A 22,937-nucleotide genomic window follows, 5' to 3' on the forward strand; every position below is an offset into this window, starting at 1 on the left:
AACCTGCAAGCATCAGGTGAGCAGGCTGATTCTCTAACCATTGAGGCACTCTGGCCAGGGCTTTTCTTGCCTTTTGAGATAGGCCTGTAGTGCTAAGAACTTCCCTCTTAGGACTGCTTTCACTGTGCCCCATAGATTTGGGGTTGTTGTCTGTTCATTTTCATTTGTTTCCAGGTAACTTTTTATTTCTTCCTTGATCTATTGTTAATACATTCATGGTTTAATAACATGTTATTTAGCCTCCATGTGTATGAATGTTTTTAGGGGTTTTTTTAATTGTAATTTCTAGCTTTATACTATTGTGGCCAGAGAAGATGCTTAATATAATTTCAATCTTCTTGAATTTATTAAGACTTACTTTGTGTCCTAACATGTGATCTATCTTTGAGACTATTCCATGTGCACTTGAGAAGAACATATATTCTGCTTCTTTGGGGTGAAATATTCTATAAATATCAAGTAAATCTACCAAATCCAACATGTCATTTGCCTTATTTTATGTCTGGAAGATCTATTCACTGATGTCAGTGGGGTGTTCAAACCCCCTACTAAGACTGTATTGCTATCAATCTCTTCCTTAATGTTCACCAAGAATTTCTTTATATATTTATATGCTCCTATGTTGGGTACATATAGGTATACAAGGATTATATCCACTGTTGTACTGATCCTTGTAGTATTATGTAGTGACCTCCTGTGCAGATGATGTTTTATTGAGTTGTACACTTGAAACTTGTATGGTTTCACAAGCCAATGTCACCACAATCTATACTAATAAAATGGTAATATGCGAATTAGACCAGATGTCATAGGACATCCTTCCTGACAAAGCCGGGACCCAGGCGGTGCCGCCCGGGATCTCCGGATGCCTGCCCGGGCAGAGCCACCCGAAAGAGGAAAGCCTGGGTCCTGGGTGCAGGGGCCGAGGCAAAGGCGGTTAGGGGATCAGGCAGGCTCAGATTAGGATCCCCAGACTATTTTAGGCAGGCAACTAGAGAGTTTTACAAGCCACAGTGGACTGACCTTCCTTCCTGAGTGACTTTTATCTTCTTCTTTTTCAGGGTGTCAGAATAAATCCACAATCTTTTATATTCAGGATTTTAAAGACCTGGGTACATCATCAGCCTCTCCTCAGTGTGTTTTGCAATTGAGTCCTCTGTGTGAGGCAACTGAATTTCTTCTGCACAAGCCTGGGACTCGCTTGGAAGGTGCCCAGTTCTCACTTGGTGCAAAATTGTTTGCTTTCGTTTTTTCATTGTAAGGAGCAGAAGCCATGGGTCAAACAAAGTGGAGAACACTGCCCTCCAGGCGCTCGTACCTCAAGCTCTTCCAGTCTTTGGTGCTGGCTGGCCATTTTTACTTCTCGTCAGGTAAGCAACTTGGCTGAGTCCATTGTTTCAGGGCTTAGAGAAATGACGACCTTTCTAATTTGAAGAGGGAAAGAAAGCAGTTGCGGTGTATAATCTTCCTAATGTTAAAATTTTCGCTTAATGTGTATTTTTATGCTTTAGGTGTTGATGCCCTTTGTGCACACTGGCATCTGACATTAAGTGGTATCAGATTTAGAATAAAACTATTTTTTTAGTTATTTTTAACTTACTACATAGGTATTTCATGTGTGTTCTGCAAAGAATATTTTATCTTCTGGAGGCTTTTGTTGCATCTTAGGTGCTAGGTTTAGGGGACTATTCAGAAGGGTGGGACTCATCCTAGCAATAGGATGGCTCAAACTCTATTTTTTCTATCTATCTATCTATCTATCTATCTATCTATCTATCTATCTATTTATATTTATTTTAGAGAGAGGAAGGGAGAGGGATAGAGAGATAGAAATGATGAGAGACAAACATCAATCAGCTTCCTCTTGCAGGCTCCCCACTGGGGATAGAGCAGGCATGTGCCCTGACCTGGAATCAAACCATGACCTCCTGGTTCATGCGTTGACTCTCAACCAGTGACCCACACTGGCCAGGTCCAACTTTTTTTTTTTTAATATATTTTTATTGATTTCAGAGAATAAGAGAGAGGGAGAAAGAGACAGAAACATCAATGACAGGAGAGAGTCATTGCTGGGCTGCCTCATCCATGCTCCACACCAGGGATCAAGCCCATAACCCATGTATTCGCCCCAAGCAGGAATCGAACCGTGACCTGACTCATAGGTCTACACCTAGCCATTGAGACATGTCCACCGGGCCCGACTTTATTTTTAAAATCAAAGCAAAAGCCCTAACCAGTTTGGCTCAGTGGACAGAGCGCTAGCTTGCAGACTCAACGGTCCCAGGTTCGATTTCGGTCAAGGGCATGTACCTTGGTTGCGGGCACAACCCCAGTAGGGGGTGTGCAGGAGGCAGCTGATCAACGTTTCTCTTTCATCGATGTTTCTAACTCTCTATCCTTCTCCCTTCCTCTTTGTAAAAAAGTCAATAAAATATATTTAAAAAACAAAACAACAACAACAACAAAAACTAAAAAGATAGCCCTAAGCGGTCTGGCTCAGTGGATAGAGCATCGGCCTGCGGACTAAAGGGTCCCAGATTCAATTCCGGTCAAGGGCATGTACCTTGGTTGCGGACACATCCTACGTAGGGGGTGTGCAGGAGGCAGCTGATCGATGTTTCTCTCTCATCGATGTTTCTAATTCTCTATCCCTCCCTTCCTCTCTGTAAAAAAGTCAATAAAATATAAAAAATAAATAAATAAATAAATAAATAAATAAATAAATAAATAAATAAATAAAATAAAAGCAAAAGATTTGTTTTCTGCTGAGCAGTATAGTATCTGGTTTCCCCAAAATAAAAAGAAGGCTTTGGCTACCACAGTTTGCCAGTCTACAAAGAGCCGAATATCAGAAGTCCTCGTGTTAAGAGCTCTTACTTAAAACCTGTCTCACTGTGGTGTTGCCCAGAATGTCTAAGTTGGGAGGGAGAGAAAGAAAGGGAAGGGAAGAGAAGTTAGGGGACACAGATTACTTGACTATTTTGTATATATTTCATAGTTATATTATATTTCCAACAGTTACAATTTTCTTCTGGGAAGTTGGGAAAGCACTCCCAAGTTAGAGTCTTAGAGAGTCTAAATAAGTTTCAAAATATTTAGAAGAAAATTGGTACAGGCTTCCTAGGTGTGTGTGTGTGTGTGTGTGTGTGTGTGTGTGTGAGACACAGAGAGAGAAACAATAAAAAAGATAATATAAAAAGATCATTAACAATAAATTTAATAAAATTAAAAATGTATATTAAAAATTATAGCAGCAAAAAAAAACGCCACACACATTAAAATGAAAACTAGGGCTTTAGCAATTATGCCAGAAAATTCATCATAGGCAGAAGGAAGACAATCTTTGAGCTAAAGAAAAACATTTAGGAAAGCACCTTGTTCTATTTTCATCGCACGGCACACATAAATTAATTATGTTAACATTCTGTGGCACACCAAAATATGTATTGTATTTGTTGCCAATCTGGCCAAAAAGCAGGTGTAATTTTGATTCATTCACACCAGACTATTGTTGTGTTGTCTGTTGTCATCGTTTTATTTGACAATCTAAGGGAAAAGAGGTCAGTGCCCCTGACTAAATAGTAGTGACTATTTAGTATTGCATGTTTTAAGAATTCTTGGGGCACACTGGTTGATCACAAAAATCACTGTTTTGTAGTTACATCCAGATTTTACTGTTGCTGTTCTGAGTCACAAATGAACCCATGAGCAAACAAAGTCACAACACGTGAAGAGCAGTGAAGTACCCGGTTCTGACTGTAAGAGCCCAAGATCAAGCAGACCAGGGTGGGCTGGGGCAATTGGGCAGGTGGGAGATAGGTGATGGTGCGAGAATTCTATGTGGGGCAACAGTCTGGACAAAAGCACAAAAGTAAGCATGAATCTGACACATGCGTTCATTCCTTTATTTAACCATTTATTAATTCAACAAACACAGCATCTCCTACGCACAGACCCTTTTCTCGGTCTTGGGGACAAGTGATGAGCAAAATTGACATGGCTTTTGCTTTCATGGAATTTATGATCATTAATGAAAATGAAAATGAAGAAAATGAAAATTAATCAAATAATCATTCAATTGAAGGTCTGACTAACAAACGCTGTCTTTCCTTGCCAGAAGGGAGAGTGGTGAGAGTGAACTGGGGAGAAAACAGAAGAAAACAGAAAGAGAAACCAAGGACCGAGAAACTGAAGGGGTGGGGACCTGTGGGGATAGAGACCAGGCTCCGTAAGGGCTTGATGGCCACAGTCAGGAATGTGAATGTTACTTGGAGGGCACCCGGAAGCCATGGAAGGGTTTTTGAGCAGGGCGGTGACATGGTCTATCCCAGTGGGGCTCACACTTTCATTTTGCATACCAATTACCTGGGCCCTTGTTTAAATGCCGTTTCTAGCACAGGGGCCTAAGTATAGAAGCTGTCCCGGTGGAAATTCCAAAATGCTCAGAAGATTTTTGGTTCCTCTTTTCAGTCTGGTTCTGCCTCAACATAGGCATCTTGTAAGGGGGCCTCACAAAGTAAGTCACTGACCTTTAGAAATACTTACACTTCTCAGTGGACAAAAATTTCTTAAGAACCATCATTGAAATTAGCTCATTTTCACCAACATCGGCATCATGACAGAGTAAGAAGGCTTCTTTGTTTCTCTCCTTAAATTGACAAGTCAGGCAACTATAACTCAACAAAGGATCCCTCGCTCAACACACAAAGTCTTCCTGAGAGATCCACGCATCCGAAGGTGGGTTTATTGGAATGAGTAGGGGAGGGAGGACAGGGACTAAAGAACACGGTTCGGCACCCACCATAGCTCCAGCGAGCACAGTAGTGGTGATAAGTCAGGCTGCAGCCCTCACACAACAGCCTGGAGCATAAGAGGATCAGAGGCTGTGTCCCTCCCTTCTCCCATTGCAGCAGAGTCCAGTAGAGGTGGCTGGGATGCTTAAACAGCACAGCAGGCCGGCAGCCATTGCTGACAGGAAGGCAGAGTTGTGAAATCATGAACTTGCCTCCCTTGCCCCACCCATCACCACAGACCCTCACAGAGGTAGTGAAGACAACTCCAAAAACACAGTGGGGTCAGCTGCCATTAATAATGAGGAGGCAGTGATGGAAGCTAACAAAACCAGTTTTCCATTATGGTGTTCACCTTAACCAAGATGAGCAGGTCACGAGGAGACATCCACCACTCCAGCGGTTCTGGGGCCTTTTCCTCAATTTAAGCAATGTCACGAGTAAGAGAAAACAAAGACTTGTGCTATAGCACCATCTACTGGAAAACAAAAGAAAGTAACCTACCTAGCAGCCTACTCAAGAGCAAAACAGTATCTAAACAAGAAAAGCATTCCCTTCCTTGAATGCACAGACCTAGAAACATGAAGAGCCATGAGCAACCAAGGTAACATGGAAGCACAGAAAGAAAATGAAAAGTCCCCAGAAACCAAACTCAAAGTCATGGAAGACTGCAATTTAAATAACAGAGAATTTGAGATTGCAGTTATGAAGAAACTCAAGGAAGTACAAGAAAGGCCATTTGATGAGCTCAGGAATAAAATTAATGAACAAAAGAACACCTTACCAAAGTAATTAAAATTATAAAAAAGAACCAAATAGAAATTATGAAGTTAAAGAACTCAATAAATGAGATGAGGAATGCATTAGAAAGCATTGAATATAGAGCAGACCAGAAGGAACAGAGAATCAGAAAGCTCCAAGATAGGAGCCTAAAAATGAACCAGGAGGAAGGAGAAAGAGAACTAAGAGCTACCATATGACCAGCAATCCCTTTTCTGGTTATCTATCCAAATAATTTAAAAACACTTTTTTGGTAAAGATAAATGTACCCTTATGCTCATTGCAGCTTTATTTATAACTAGAGGCCCAGTGCACGAAATTCATGCACTGGTAGGGTCCCTAGTGACTGCTGACTGTCGGCCAGGGCCTCCCTCCCTTTCCCCGGCCACCTGCCAGTGCTGGGGCCTCCCTTCCTTCCCCTGGCCACCTGCCAGCGCCAGGGCCTCCCTCCCTTCCCCCAGCCAACCTGCTACCTGGTCAAACTCCCAGAAGAACTCCAGTTGAGGGGACAATTTGCATACTATGCTTTTATTATATAGGATAGCTAAGTCATGGAAACAACTTCCACAGATGATTAGTTAAAGAAGATGTGGAGAGAACAAAGATGGTGGTTTATGTAAATGCCAGCACTCACCACCTCCTACAACCACATCAAAATTACAACAAAAATACAGAAAAACATCATTCAGAACCACCTGAAATCTGGTTGAATGGAAGTCCTACAACTAGAAAAGTAAAGAAGAAAGCACATCAAGACTAGTAGGAGAGGTGGAGGCACGGAATGGACTTGTCCAACATCCATGTGTGGTGTTTGTTTGTTTTTTTTTTAATTGGGAGGGATATCTCCAAGGCCTCTGGTGAGAAGCAAGGGGCCCTTAGCTCCACACCAGACCCCTCATCCCAGAGTTCCAGAGCTGCGAAGAGAAGTCCCCGTAACTTCGGGCTGTAAAAATCAGCAAGGATTGTGACTGAGTGACACAAAGGCTGCTGGAGTTTCATATAGTTCCTCATAAAAGGCAGGCACATGTACTTACATGGTCCCACTTCCTCTGAGCTCCAGCACCAGGCAATGACTTTGGGGGGTCCAGGGGCATACAGGGAGGAACTGGATTGTCTGGCATCAGGGAAGGAACTAGGTAGCAGCTTTCTCCCAGCTGGGGGTGCTCACAAGGATCATTGTTCCTGTGCTGGGACCTCCCCATCATGACAAAGCTGACTGGCAGCCATATCTGAGCTTCCATCAGCATGGCTCACACTGTTTGCTCTGCCCTGGTGATTCCTTGAGATCCCACCCCATCCAATTTGCAGCCCCACCCAAGCTGTTTGCAGTGACTTTTCCATATGAATGGCCTGTTCTGGCTCAGCCTTCAGACTTTTCTAAAATCTCTCAAACAAGCAGCAACTGGTGTCAGCATGCACAAACCTATCAATAAAAAGCCCAAGACCTGGCACTAGCAATAAAATGGCAATACATATATATCTATCAACAATGGAATGTGAAAATCAAAATAAATGAACAAGAAATCTAATGAACAAAATAAACTGATGAATAAAATAGAATCAGAGGCATGGAAACATGGAACAGACTGAAAAATCCCAGAGGGAAGTGGGGAGGGAGGGTTGGCAATAGATTAACCAAAGATATTATATGCATATACCTGGCATGTATTACCTATGGACACAAACAATAGGGTAGTGAAGGCCTGAGGTGGGGTGGAATAGGGTGGAGGGGGACAGTGGGTGGAAAAATGGGGGCATCTGTAATACTCTCAATAATAACAATTTTTTTTAAAAGAAGATATACTACATGTATAATAGAATACTTAGCCATTAAAAAATGAGGTATTTCTATTTGTGACAATATGGATGAATCTTGAGATTATTGTGCTGAGTGAAATAAGTCAGATGAAAAAGGACAAGAAGTGTATTATTTCACTCTTATGTAGACTATAAAACAAAAACAATTATTTCACTCTTATGTAGAATATAAAACAAAACCAATAAATGCATAATAAACAAACAAAACTCATAGATACAACATAAACAACAGAATGGTGGTTACTAGTGCAGAAAGGGGGGTGAGGGGAGGATGAAGAGGGTAAAGGGGATCAAATACCTGGGGATGGAAGGAGGCTAGACCGTTAGATGTCGTATTCTAAACTTGTACACCTGACATTTCTATGTTATTAACCAATGTTACCCCAATAAATTTTGTTTTAAAAAAGTAGGTTGCTTTCAGTTAAGATTTCTCTTTTTACAACATGTCAAAATCAGTTAGAAATCCTGGATTCTTTTTGGGAACAACTAACCTATTACTTAAAACCCCTAGACATGGGCCTCCCCAGGGGGTCTGTTGGGTCTGGGCATGGTGTGGGTGTGGGTAGGGCAGTTGTGAAAGAGCTTGGGGCTCAGAGGGACTCTGCACAGTATTGGAAAAGTGGCCATGCCTTCTGAATGAAAAATTCATAAAATATAGTCTGAGAAGGGATTTTGGTGCTACTGATGAGTGCTCAGGAGCTAACAAAGAGATGGAGTTTGGAGGCTGAAATGTTGGCATTTCTGCAATATGCTGATGGGAAAATGGGTAGAATGTTTTTAATGGGGGCCCTCTAGCAAAACTAGGTTGCAGGGCAACTGCTGCATGGATTGCAGGTGGCAAAGAGATAGGAAGATGGATGTAGGTCTGTTTAGGGTAGCTGAAGAGGTCAGACATGGTCCAGAATGCTAAGAAGGCCTTGTCTGGTGGGGATGATGGGAATCGTTTCAATCTGAAGTCATGGGGTCAGTCCGGCGCTGGGGGGAAAAGGACTCTGTTTCTCAAAGCGAAAGCACTTGGTGGTGGGGCTCACCTGGGCTGCCAGCAGTGCTGGCTTACTTATTCTAGATCTGGGCTCTGAAGTTGAGAAAACCAGTAAACGAGGGGAGTGGCCTGAAAATCTTTTTTTTTTTTTTCCTAAAGCATAGCAGATGAAATTTTTAATATATTTTATTGATTTTTTACAGAGAGGAAGGGAGAGGGATAGAGAGTTAGAAACATCAATGAGAGAGAAACATCGATTAGCTGCCTCTTGCACACTCCCTACTGGGGATGTGCCCACAACCAAGGTACATGCCCTTGGCCGGAACCGAACCTGGGACCCTTCAGTCTGCAGGCCGACGCTCTATCCACTGAGCCAAACCGATTAGGGCGGCCTGAAAATCTTTGGCCAGAAAATGTAAAACTGGAGCAGTTTGCTTTCCAAGGCCTCGTTTCCTCCTCTGTAAAATAAGACCATCTGTACAAATGAATAATCATGAAAATTGCTTAAAGATCTCACATGTCTTAACTATGACTTCCAGATTCCTGTGGAGCCGAGTACATGTCTAACCTGTGGTTGGGCTCATATGCTAGGTTTCCTACAGCCCTTCTTCTAATGGGACTAGTGGACCTTCTTCCTCACTGTCTGTCAAGAGATAAATGGGTAAAGAATTCATTATCATCATTATCTTATTCTCCTTAAAATAGGAAGGAATTCTGGAACATGCTAAAACATGGATGAAACTTAAGTACATTATGCTAAGTAAAATAAGCTTGTCACAACAAGACAAATACTGCCCTGGCCAGTGTGACTCAGTTCTCTCTCTCTCTCTCTCTCTCTCTCTCTCTCCCCCTCAAATCAATTTTTAGAAAAACAACACCAAAGGAGAGTATCATGCTAGGTCAGCGGTTCTCAATCTGTGGGTTGTGACCCCTTTGAGGGTCAAACGACCCTTCACAGGGGTCGCCTAAGACCATCGGAAAACACATATATAATTACATATTGTTTTTGTGATTAATCACTATGCTTTAATTATGTTCAATTTGTAACAATGAAATTGGGGGTCACCACAACATGAGGAACTGTATTAAAGGGTCGCGGCATTAGGAAAGTTGAGAACCACTGTGCTAGGTGAAGTAAGTCAGTCAGAGAAAGACAAGTATCACATGAACTCATTTATATGTGGGATCTAAGTAACAAACTGATGAAAGGAGTGGATCCAGAGACTCAAGCATGAACAGAGTCTGGAATCTCAGAGGGAAGGTGGGTGGTGGGAGGCAATCAACAAAGGATCTTGTTTGCATATACGCAAGGCCCAAGGACACAGACAATGGGGCAATGAGGTAGAGGGGGGTGCGGGGGGAGGGGACGGACTGGAGGGGGTCAATGGGCTAAAAAGGAGGCATATGTAATACTTTCAACAATAAAGAATTCTTTTAAAAAGACAATTTGAAAAAAAAGCTACATGCTGTATTATTCTAACTATATGACATTCTGGAAAAGGTAAAACTATGAAAGTGGTAAAGAAATCAGAGGTTGCCAGGGGTTAGGGTGAGAAATGGATGAATAGACAGAACACAGAAGATTTTTGGGCAGTGAACTATTCTGTATGATGCTGAAATGGTGGATATATGTCATTATAAGTTTGTCCAAATCCGTAGAATGTATAACACCAAGAGTGAGCCTAACATAAACAAGGATTTGGGGATAGTGATGTGTCCTTGTAGGTTCATGAGTTGTAACAAATGTACCATTCAGGTACAGAATGTTGATAATGGGGAAGCTAAGCCATGTGTGGGGACACACTGTATAAGGTAAATCTCTGTACCTTCTGCTTAATATTGATGTGACTATAAAACTGTTCTTAAAAAAAAAAAAAAAAAAAAAAGCCCAGCTGGAGTGGCTCAGTGGATTGAGCATCATCCCATGAACCAAGAGGTCCAGGTTCAATTCCCAATCAGGGCACTTGCCCGAATTGCAAGCTTGATCCCCCGTGCTGGGGGTGCAGGAGGCAGCCTATTGATGTGTCTCTCTCATTGATGTTTCTCTCTCTCCCTCTCCTTTCCTCTATGAAATCAATAAAAAATATATTTAAAAAAACAACAGACCAAAATACTACATGATTCCACTTCTATGCAGTATCTAAAGTAGTCAATTTCATAGAAATATAAAGCCGAGTGTTGGATACCAGGGGCCAGGGAGCAGGGGGTGGAGGGAAAGGGGTATTGTTGAATACATACAGACAGAGTTTCAGATTTGCAAGATAGAAAGGTCCTGGAGATCTGTTTCACAACAACGTGAATATACTTAGCACTACTGAACTGTACTCTTAAAAATACTTACGATGGTAAATTTTATGGGGCAGTGAGGTCCTGGGAGGGGGGCTGGGGCAGACTGGAGGGTGTCAACTTTAAAAATGAAGAAAAAAACAGCATTGGCATCTAAAAAAAAAAATCAAAATGAATCATTTGAATATGCTTAGCCACAAGATATAACACTGTTACTGCCAACTCTGAATTCCTACTTGCGCAGGAATCTATATTTACTAAACAAATAAAATCTTGTTCTATTTGCCTCTTCTTAGGCATCATCCAGGTGACCAAGCCGGTGAATGACAGGGCAGTACTATCCTGTGATTACAACATTTCCACTGATGAACTGACAAAAGTTCGCATCTACTGGCAAAAAAATAATAGTGATATGGTGCTGAGTGTCGTTTCCGGAAAAATGGAAGTGTGGCCTAAGTATAAGAACCGCACCGTAGCCAACATCATCAGTAACCCTTTCATTGTGATCCTGGGTCTGCGCCCATCCGACAAGGGCATATATAGCTGCGTCATTCAGAAGCCTGAAAAGGGAGCTTACAAGTTGGGGCACTTGACTAAGGTGATGCTATTGGTCACAGGTCAGTGGAATTTTCTGATTTACTCTAAGCCTGCACACTCTTCATGCCCTTCGAGATATACACCTATTGAATTAGGTGAAAATTTTCTTCAAGAGGGACATATCTCATTTTATTCCCTAGGGTTAAGTGAATCTCTCAGTAAACCCCAATTGGTTTCTCATTATGTCCTGGAAATATCTATTAGCATGCATTTCTCGCACTTTGACAATCCAAGTTTGTGACCATCATCCTGGGGCACTAGCATGACCCAAATGCCTTCTGAGTCATTAGGGGACTCGTTTGATTTAATGTAACTATACTATTAACTGCTCTTGATCTGGTAATATATTCGTGTGAAAGTATGTTGAAGGTAAAGGGTGTCCCAAAATTCACACAAGAAGTAATTTTGATAGAAAACACAGGTTTATAATTAAAAATTGTAAATTTTTTATTGATTCATAAAGTATACAGTATAGGGTTATGTATGGAATAGCATATCGGGTAAATGGCCTCCACAGCTTTGCTGGCACATACGCAATCTTTTGTTGAAATTTTCCATGACCAAAATGCAGCTGCTCAGGCAGTAACGGTTAATGGTGCTCTCTATCACGACATGATAATCCAGTTTTTTGTGCCGTGGAGGCCATTTACCCGATACGCTATTCCATGCATAACCCTATACTGTATACTTTATGAATCAATAAAAAATTTACAATTTTTAATTATAAACCTGTGTTTTCTTTTTTTAAAATATATTTTATTGATTTTAGAGAGGAAGGGAGAGGGAGAGAGAGAGAGAGATAGAAACATCAATGATGAGAGAGAATCACTGATTGGCTGCCTCCTGTATGCCCCATCCTGGGGATCAAGCCTACAACCCAAGCATGTGCCCTTGGCCAAAATCGAACCTGGGACCCTTCAGTCTGAAGGCCGACACTCTATCCATTGAGCCAACCCAGCTAGGGCTAAACCTGTGTTTTCTATCAAAATTACTTCTTGCGTGACTTTTGGGACACCCTTTATGAGAGCAATGGAGGCATAAATATTTTTCAAATAGTATCTGAATGTCTATAACTATGGCTATTGTACTGTTATTATATGTGCTAGAGGCCAGATGCACGAAATTCATGCAAGGGGCTCAGCCCTAGCAGCCATGGCAGCTTGCCTCGGCCCTTGCAGCCCTGGCTTCATCTGGAAGGTCATTTGGCTGTCCGGTCTAATTAGCATATTACGCTTTTATTATTATAGATTGTGTATTTGAAGCTCTCATCTAGCAGTCACTCCTAAAAGTTAGATGTTAGAGAACTGAAAGCATAATTTATGCCTACCACAGGAAAGAAAATTAATTCATGAATCAAAGCCCTATTTATACATCTACTGTGAAGGGTAAGCATTTCTTATCTTGGGTAGAAAGGAGCTTGGACTCACAGGTGATAATGCTAGAGGACACCGAGGTAGCCTGAGCCTCCTTGAGAAAGACAGCCTGGGCCATGTCCTCACACTTGAAATGCAAACACATTTCTTTTTCTTTCTGGGTAGTTGAGCTTTTAATGGAAACCAAACTTCTTAATAAAAGACATTATAATAATTATGTATGGTGCCAGGTGGGTTTTAGATTTATTGGGGGGAATCACTTCTTTTTTTTTTTTAATTGCTAAAGTATTACAAAGGGTATTACATATGTCTCCTTTTTTCCCCTCCCCTTGACAATCCCCTGGCCTCCCCTACACCCCAGTGTCTTATGCCCATTGGTTATGCTTATATGCATGCATACAAGTCCTTCGGTTGATCTCTTACCCCCCTCTTCTGCCCCCTACCCTCCCCGGCCCTCCCGCTGTAGTTTGACAGTCTGTTTGAGGCAGCTCTGCCTCTGTATCTATTTTTGTTCATAAGTTTATAATGGTCTTTATTATCCATGAATGAGTGAGATCATGTGGTATTTTTCCTTCATTGACTGGCTTATTTCACTTAGCATAATGCTCTCCAGTTCCATCCATGCCGTTGCAAATGGTAAGAGTTCCTTCTTTTTTACAGCAGCATAGTATTCCATCGTGTAGATGTACCACAGTTTTCTAATCCATTCATCTACTGATGGGCACTTAGGCTGTTTCCAGATCTTAGCTATGGTGAATTGTGCTGCTATGAACATATGGGTGTATATATCCTTTCTGATTGGTGTTTCTGGTTTCTTGGGATATATTCCTACAAGTGGGATCACAGGGTCAAATGGGAGTTCCATTTTTAGTTTTTTGAGGAAACTCCATACTGTTTTCCGTAGTGGCTGCACCAGTCTGCATTCCCACCAGCAGTGCACAAGTGTTCCTTTTTCTCCACATCCTCTCCAGCACTTGTCATTTGTTGATTTGTTGATGATAGCCAGTCTGACAGGTGTGAAATGGTACCTCATTGTTGCATCTCTCCAATGATTAGTGACTTTGAGCATGTTTTCATATGTCTCTTGGCTTTCTGAATGTCCTCTTTTGAAAGGTGTCTATTTAGATCCTTTGCCCATTTTTTTTTTTTATTGCTTAAAGTATTACAAAGGGTATTACATATGTGTCCATTTTATCCCCCCGCCCTAGATAGTCCCCCAGCCTCCCCTATCCCCCAGTGTCTTATGTCCACTGGTTATGCTTATATGCATGCATACAAGTCCTTTAGTTGATCTCTTACCCCCCTACCTCCTGCCCCCCAACCCTCCCCTGCCTTCCCGCTGCAGTTTGACAATCTGTTTGAGGCAGCTCTGCCTCTGTATCTATTATTGTTCAAAAGTTTATAATGGTCTCTATTATCCATGAATGAGTGAGATCATGTGGTATTTTTCCTTCATTGACTGGCTTATTTCACTTAGCATAATGCTCTCCAGTTCCATCCATGACGTTGCAAATGGTAAGAGTTCCTTCCTTTTTAGAGCAGCATAGTATTCCATCGTGTAGATGTACCACAGTTTTCTAATCCATTCATCTACTGATGGGCACTTAGGCTGTTTCCAGATCTTAGCTATGGTGAATTGTGCTGCTATAAACATAGGGGTGCATATATCCTTTCTGATTGGTGTTTCTGGTTTCTTGGGATATATTCCTAGAAGTGGGATCACAGGGTCAAATGGGAGTTCCATTTTCAGTTTTTTAAGGAAACGCCATACTGTCTTCCATAGTGGCTGCACCAGTCTGCATTCCCACCAGCAGTGCACAAGTGTTCCTTTTTCTCCACATCCTCTCCAGCACTTGTCGTTTGTTGATTTGTTGATGATAGCCAGTCTGACAGGTGTGAGATGGTACCTCATTGTTGTTTTGATTTGCATCTCTCGGATGATTAGTGACTTTGAGCATGTTTTCATATGTCTCTTGGCTTTCTGAATGTCCTCTTTTGAAAGGTGTCTATTTAGGTCCTTTGCCCATTTTTTGATTGGATTGTTTATCTTCCTTTTGTTAAGTTGTATGAGTTCCCTATAAATTTTGGAGATTAGGCCCTTATCAGATATGACATTGGCAAATATGTTTTCCCACACAGTGGGTTTTCTCGTTGTTTTGTTGATGGTTTCTTTTGCTGTGCAGAAGCTTTTTATTTTGATGTAGTCCCATTTGTTCATTTTCTCTTTAGTTTCAAGTGCCCTAGGAGCTGTATCAGTGAAGAAATTGCTTCGGCATATGTCTGAGATTTTGTTGCCTTTGGATTCTTCTAGAATTTTTATGGTTTCCTGTCGTACATTTAAGTCCTTTATCCATTTTGAGTTTATTTTTGTGTATGGTGTAAGTTGGTGGTCTAGTTTCATTTTCTTGCATATATCTGTCCAATTTTCCCAACACCATTTATTGAAGAGACTATCTTGGCTCCATTGAATGTTCTTGCCTCCTTTGTCAAATACTAATTGAGCATATTGGTTCGGCCTTTGCCCATTTTTTGATTGGCTTGTTCATCTTCCTTTTGTTAAGTTGTATGAGTTCCCTATAAATTTTGGAGATTAGGCCTTTATCGGATATAACATTGGCAAATACATTCTCCTATGCAGTGGGCTTTCTTGTTATTTTGTTGATGGTTTCTTTTGCTGTGCAGAAGCTTTTTATTTTGATGTAATCCCATTTGTTCATTTTCTCTTTAGTTTCACGTGCCCTAGGAGCTGTATCAGTGAAGAAATTGCTTCGGCATATGTCTGAGATTTTGTTGCCTTTGGATTCTTCTAGAATTTTTATGGTTTCCTGTCGTACATTTAAGTCCTTTATCCATTTTGAGTTTATTTTTGTGTATGGTGTAAGTTGGTGGTCTAGTTTCATTTTCTTGCATGTATCTGTCCAATTATCCCAACACCATTTATTGAAGAGACTATCTTGACTCCATTGTATGTTCTTGCCTCCTTTGTCAAATATTAATTGAGCATATTGGTTCGGGCCGATTTCTGGGTTCTCTATTCTATTCCATTGATCTATATGTCTGTTCTTGTGCCAGTACCAGGCAGTTTTGAGAACAGTGGCTTTGTAATACAGCTTGATATCTGGTATTGAGATCCCACCTACTTTGTTTTTTCTCAGGATCGCTGCAGCTATTCGGGGTCTTTTTTTATTCCAGATGGATTTTTGGAGAGTTCGTTCTAGATCTGTGAAGTATGCCGTTGGTATTTTAATGGGAAGTGCATTGAATTTACAGATTGCTTTGGGTAGTATGGACATTTTAATGATGTTGATTCTACCAATCCATGAACACAGTATGTTCTTCCATCTGTTTATGTCTTCCTCTATCTCTTTTTTCAACATCCTGTAGTTTTCTGAGTAGAGGTCTTTTACCTCTTTAGTTAAGTTTATTCCTAGGTAGCTTAATTTTTTTGGTGCGATGGTAAATAGGATTTTTTTTAAGTCTCTCTTTCTGAAAGTTCACTATTGGTGTATAGAAATGCCTTAGATTTCTTGGCATTAATTTTGTATCCTGCTACTTTGCCAGATTCATGTATTAAGTCTAGTAGTTTTTTGATGGAGTCTTTAGGGTTTTGTATGTATAATATCATGTCGTCTGCAAATAAGGACAGTTTTACTTCCTCTTTTCCAATTTGGATGCCTTTTATTTCTTCTTCTTGTCTAATTGCAATGGCTAATACTTCCAGTACTATGTTGAACAGGAGTGGTGAGAGGGGGCATCCCTGTCTTGTTCCTGTTCTTAGGGAAAATGGTGTTAGTTTTTGTCCATTGAGTATGATGTTGACTGTGGGCTTGTCATATATGGCTTTTATTATGTTGAGGCATGATCCTTCTATTCCCACCTTGCTGAGAGTGTTTATCAAAAATGGGTGTTGGATTTTGTCAAATGCTTTTTCTGCATCAATTGATATGACTATGTGGTTTTTTTCTTTCAATTTGTTTATGTGATTTATCACTTTTATTGATTTGCAGATATTGTACCATCCTTGCATTCCTGGGATAAATCCTACTTGGTCATGGTGTATGATCTTTCTGATGTACTGCTGGATCCGATTTGCTAAGATTTTGTTGAGGATTTTGGCATCTATGTTCATGAGGGATATTGACCTGTAATTCACTTTCATTGTGTTGTCTTTACCTGGTTTTGGTATGAGGGTGATGCTGGCTTCATAGAATGAGCTTGGAAGTGGTCCTTCCTCTTGGATTTTTTTGTAGTAATCTGAGGAGGATAGGTTTTAGTTCTTCCTTGAATGTTTGGTAAAACTCCCCTGTGAAGCCGTCTGGTCCTGGGCTTTTGTATGCTGGAAGCTTTTTGATGACTACTTCAATTTCTTCCATAGTTATTGGCCTATTGAGATTTTTAGATTCTTCTTGATTGAGTTTTGGAATGTTGTATTTTTCTAGGAATTTGTCCATTTCCTCCAGGTTGTCTAGTTTGTTGGAGTAGAGTTGTCCATAGTATTTTTTAACAATCATTTGTATTTCTGTGGGGTCTGTTGTTATTTCGCCTCTATCGTTTCTGATTTTGTTTATTTGGGTCCTCTCTCTTTGCTTCTTGGTGAGCCTGGCTAGAGGTTTGTCAATCTTGTTTATCCTTTCAAAGAACCAGCTCTTGGTTTCATTGGTTTTCTGTATTGTTTTTTTGGTCTCTATGTCACTTATTTCTGCTCTAATCTTTATTATCTCCTTCCTTCTGCTCACTCTGGGGTTTTCTTGTTGCTCTCTTTCTAATTCTTTGAGATGTAGAGTTAGATGATTTACTACCATTTTTTCTTATTTTTTGAGATAGGCCTGTAGAGCTATAAACTTTTCTCTCAGGACTGCTTTCATTGTATCCCATAGGTTTTGGATTGTTGTGTTTTCATTGTCATTAGTTTCCAGGATGTTTTTAATTTCTTCTTTGATCTCATTGGTAACCCAATCAATCCTATCTAATAAAAGAGAAACATGGTAATTAGCATACATCCACTACCCTTCCCATTGGCTAATCAGCGAGATATGCAAATTAACAGCCAGCCAAGATGGCGGCCGGCAGCCAGGCAGCTTGAAGCTACCATGAGGCTTGCTTGCTTCAGTGACGGAGGAAACCAACGTTCCCTGCCTGCCTTGCCGGCCTCTGAGCTTTCAGTTTGAAACATTGTTACAAATATAGAAGCTAAACAAAACCCCAGAAACCAGCTTTCAGCCCAGCGGGATCTCAGAGCTGGAGTTGATACAGTGTTTCGATTATAGAACCCAAACAAACCAGATACCTGCTTTCAGCAGCAGAGGCCTCAGAACTGGAGCCAGAGCTAAAGCTGGCCCAGAATTTAAAAAAAAGAAAGAAAAAAAGGAGCAGTTGGGAGCTTCAGTCACCTGCCAGCCTGAAAACAGCCCTCAGCCCCTCACCCAGACTGGACAGGCACCCCAGTGGGGACCCCCACTCTGAAGGGTGTGTGACCAGCTGCAAACAGCCATCATCCCCTCACCCAAGCTGGCCAGGCACCCCAGTGGGGACCCCCATCCTGATCCAGGACACCCTTCAGGGCAAACCAGCTGGCACCCACCCTTGCACCAGGCCTCTATCCTATATAGTAAAAGGGTAATATGCCTCCCAGCTCCAGGATCAGCGGAGCCGCAAGGCCTCCCGGCACCGGGATCAGCATGACAGGAGGCAGTGCCCAAACCCCCTGATCGCCCTGCGGCTCTGTGTGTGACAGGGTGCGGCGCCCCAACCCCCTGATCAGCCCTGCTCTGTGTGTGACGGGGTAGAGCCATAACCTCCCCATCGGCCCTGCCCTGAGTGTGAGAATGGCGGCGCCCCAAACCCCTGATTGGCCCTGCTCTGTGGGTGATAGAGGGCGGTGCCCCAACCCCCTGATGGGCCCTGCTCTGTGCGTGACAGGGGGGAGCTCCCCAACCCCCTGATGGGCCCTGCTCTGTGCATGACAGGGTACAGAGCCCCAACCCCCCTGATGGCCCTGCTCTGTGCATGACAGGGGATGGCGCTGCAACCTCCCCATCGACCCTGTCTTGAGTGTGACAGGGGGCGGTGCCCCAACCCCCCAATTGGCCCTACCCTGAGTGTGACTGAGGGTGGCATCGCAACCTCCTGATCTGCCCTGCTCTGTGCATGACAGGGGGCGGTGCCCCAACTCCCCAATCGGCCCTGTTCTGAGCCTGACCAGGGGCTGCACCTAGGGATTGGGCCTGCCATCTGCCACCCGGGAGCAGGCCTAAGCCAGCAGGTTGTTATCTCTTGAGGGGTCCCAGACTGCGAGAGGGCACAGGCCGGGCTGAGGGACCCCCCCCCCCGAGTGCACAAATTTTTGTGCACCGGGCCTCTAGTATTTAATAACATGCTATTCAGCTTCCAAGTGTTTGAGTATTTTGGGTTGTTTTTATTGTAATTTATTTCTAATATTATGCCATCGTGGTCTGAGAAGATGCTTGGTATGATTTCAATCTTCTTGAATTTTGGGAGACTTTGTGACCCAATATGTGGTCTACTTTTGAATGTGTCCTATGAGCACTTGAGTAGAATGTATATTCCGTGGCTTTGGGGTGAAGTGTTCTGAAGATGTCAATTAAGTCCATCTGATCTAGTGAGTCATTTAGGATTGCTGTTTCTTTGCTGATTGTTTGTCTAGAGGATTTATCCAGGGATGTCAGTGGTGTATTAAAGTCCCCTACTATGATTGTATTGTTGTCGAGCTCTCCTTTGATATCTACCAGGAGTATTTTTATGTATTTGGGTGCTCCTGCGTTGGGTGCATATATATTTATCAGGGTTATATCTTCTTGTTGTATTGATCCTTTTAGTATTATGAAGTGGCCTTCCTTATCTCTTGTTATGGCCTTCACTTTGAGGTCTATTTTGTCTGATATAAGTATTGCTACCCCAGCTTTCTTTTCATTTCCATTTGCCTGAAAGATATTTTTCCATCCCTTCACTTTCAGTCTGTATGAGTCCCTTCTTCTGAGGTGGGTCTCTTGTAGACAGCAAATGTATGGGTCATGTTTTTTATCCATTCAGCCACTCGATGTCTTTTGGTTGGAGCATTTAGTACGTTTATGTTTAAATTTATTATTGAAAGGTACTTGTTTGTAGCCATTTTTTTTTGTGTGTGGCTGTTTTCTTTCTGAGCTTTTTATTTCTTCTTTTTACACCAGTCCCTTTAGCATTCCTTGCATTGCTGGCTTGTTGGTGATAAACTCCCTTAGCCTTTTTTTGTCTGTGAAACTTCTTATTTCCCCTTCAATTTTGAATGATAGCCTTGCTGGATAGAGTATTCTTGGATTCAGTCCCTTGCTTTGCATCACTTTGTAAATTTCCATCCATTCTTTTCTGGCCTGATGTGTTTCTGTTGAGAAATAACTTGATAATCTAATGGGAGATCCCTTGAATGTAACTTTCCGTCTCTCTCTTGCAGCCTGTAAGATTCTCTCTTTGTCCTGAACATTTGCCGTGGTAATTATGATGTGTCTTGGTGTGGGTCTTTTCGGGTTCATCTTGTTTGGGACTCCCTGTGCTTGTGTGACTTTTTTCTTCCCCACCTCAGGGAAGTTTTCTGATATTATTTCTTCCAATAGGTTTTCTAATCCTTGTTCCTCTTTCTGTTGTTCTGGCACCCCTATTATTCGAATGTTGCTTAGTTTCATGTTGTCCCATAGCTCCCTTAGGCTCTCCTCTTGTCTTTTAATTTTTTTCTCCAATTGCAGTTCAGTTTGGGTGTGTTTAGCTTCCCTGTCTTCTAATTCGCTAATTCGGTCCTGTGCTTCTCCTAGTCTACTGTTGAAACTTTCCATGGTGTTTTTTTATTGCAGCTATATCACTCTTCATTTCTTCTTGATGCTTACATAAGTTATTGATTTCTTTTCATCCATTTCTTCTTGATTCTTGCATAAGTTGTTGATTTTTTCCTCCAAGGGTCTAGGACCCTTATTCTGAATTCTTTTTCTGACATGTTGCATGCCTCTGTTTCACTTATTTGCTTTTCTGGCGAGTCCTCCTTTTCTTTCCTTTGGGGGTTTCTTTGTCTACCCATGTTTGATCTCACCAACAGATCTAGATGTTGAGTTGTTCAGGGGCTGCTCCTTGGGTGGCAGTGGCTCCTCGGGCTGCTGTTGCTCCTTGGGTGGTTGTGGTAGCAGCTGCTCCTCAGTTGGCAGCAGCTCCTCCGGTGGGTGCTGCTCACAGCCATGGTGGCTCCTCTGGCTGGTTGGGGGAGGCTTCTCACACAACTGCTGTTCCTCAGACAGAGGGTGTGCTGATCACGAGGCTGCTGTTCCTTGGATGGGGGCAGGCTACACACACAGCTGCTATTCCTTTAACTGGGGCAGACTGTTCACGTGGCTGCTGTTCCTTGGATGGGGGCTGGCTGCATGCTGCTGTTGTTCCTCTGATGTGGTGGGCCACTTGTGGGGCTACTGCTTCTTGGACATGGGCAGGTTGATTGCAAGGCTGCTGCTCCTCGGATGGGGGTGGGCTGCTCGCATGGCTGCTGCTCTTTGGATGGGAGTGAGCTGCACGCATGGCTGCTCCTCCTCGGATGGGGACGGGCCACTCACACGGCTCCTGCTCGTCAGACAGGTGCAGGCTGTGTGTGGCTCTGCTCCTCGGACCAGTGTGTGCTGCGCAGGGCTGCTGCTCCTCAGACATGGGCGGTCTGCTCGTGTGGCTGCTGCTCCTCAGACCAGGGTGGACTGCTGCTGCTCCTCGAATGGGGACAGGCTGCTCGCAGAACTGCTGCTCCTTGGTTGGGGGCGGGCTGCTCACACAGCTGCTGCTCCTCGTATTGGGCAGCCTCCTCTGGTGGCTGCTGCTGCTTGGACAAGGGCAAGATGCTTGCGCAGCTGCTACTCCTTGGACTGGTGCAGGGTGCAGGCTGTGCGCAGCTGCTGCTCCTCAGATGGGGGCAGGCTGTGCAGGGCTGCCGCTCCTCAGACGTAGGCAGACTGCTCGTGCGGCTGCTGCTCCTCTTACTGGTCAGGCTGCTCGCATGGTTGCTGCTCCTCGGATGGGGGAGCAGGCCGCTCACACAGCTGCTGCTCCTTGGACAAGGGCAGGCCACATGAGGCTGCTGCTCTTAGGCCTGGAGCAGGCTGCTCACGGGGCTGATACTCCTTGGACAGGAGCGTGCTGCTCATGTGTCTGCTGCTCACATGGCTGCAGTGCCCTGGACTAAAATGTTGGGCTGATCAGAGGGGAGCATACTGCAGAACTCACAGGAACCTACGCCCGGGGTGGCTGGAGACTTGGTGACCGTGAGACCACAGCCGAGGTAGCAGGTCCCTGGCAGGGGTGGCTGTAGAGTCCCAGGTGTTACCTGAGGGCACCCTGGGTGGACGTGAGGCTGGGCTCTCAGTTACATCAGCTCACCACTTCGAAAAAGCGAGGCCTCTGAAGAAGAGCTGGCCTCCTGGTACTGTTTACAATGGTAGCAGAGGCTGCCTAGTTAGGCTAGCCCAGTTAGCCTGCCCCCGAAGGTCCTGCAGGGCCTAACTGTGCCTCATTCACTCACCCACACACACACACCCCACACACAACCACACACTCCTCTTTTGCTCCCTTGCTGCCACCTTCTTCCTGCCTCTGTGTCTGGGTCTAGGGCAGTGACGGCGAACCTATGACATGCGTGTCAGAAGTGACATGTGAACTCATATTTTTGGTTGATTTTTCTTTGTTAAATGGCATTTAATATATAAAATAAATATCAAAAATATAAATCTTTGTTTTACTATGCTTGCAAATATCAAGGAATTTCTATATGTGACATGGCACCAGAGTTAAGTTAGGGTTTTTCAAAATGCTGACACGCCGACCTCAAAAGGTTCACCATCACTGGTCTAGGGTGTAATTGACCCGTTCGTTAATGAAGTTTCCTCTCCAGGTGTCTGGTTATGTGGCTTGCTCTCTAGCACTTTAGCCAGACAGGATAAAATTCACCTTAACAAGACATGACCCAAAGGGAACAAAGCATGAATGTACTCACGACACCGATAACCCCAATATAAGTGACCACCTGAGAAAAGAGAATTAGGGGAGAGAAAAGAGAGCACAAATGATATCTAAGAGAGAAAAAAAAAGATAGAAGAGAAAAGAAAAAGGAGAATATATATATTCTCATGGTTGCAGTGCCCTGGAGAATATATATATATATATATATATATATATATATATATATATATATATATATATAGAGAGAGAGAGAGAGAGAGAGAGAGAGAGAGAGAGAGAGAGAACACCACAGAACCAACAGATAAACCAAACAAATACAAACACCAAACACCCAGT

The 22,937-nt window shown here is 42.9% G+C and overlaps 1 protein-coding gene across 1 annotated transcript in view; it reads left to right on the forward strand.

Annotated features, from left to right (window-relative positions):
- CD80 (CD80 molecule) overlaps positions 1–22,937 on the forward strand; it is a 47,580-nt gene that overhangs the window by 1,981 nt on the left and 22,662 nt on the right. The window contains exons 2-3 of the mRNA XM_081086459.1: positions 1,062–1,370; positions 10,953–11,273. Of these exons, the coding sequence (XP_080942585.1) occupies positions 1,274–1,370; positions 10,953–11,273 (418 nt within the window). The 5' untranslated portion in view covers positions 1,062–1,273. The remainder of the gene's footprint in view (positions 1–1,061; positions 1,371–10,952; positions 11,274–22,937) is intronic.

This window comes from Myotis nattereri (genome assembly GCF_964212035.1).
Source record: "Myotis nattereri genome assembly, chromosome: 3".
Taxonomy (NCBI): Eukaryota; Metazoa; Chordata; class Mammalia; order Chiroptera; family Vespertilionidae; genus Myotis; species Myotis nattereri.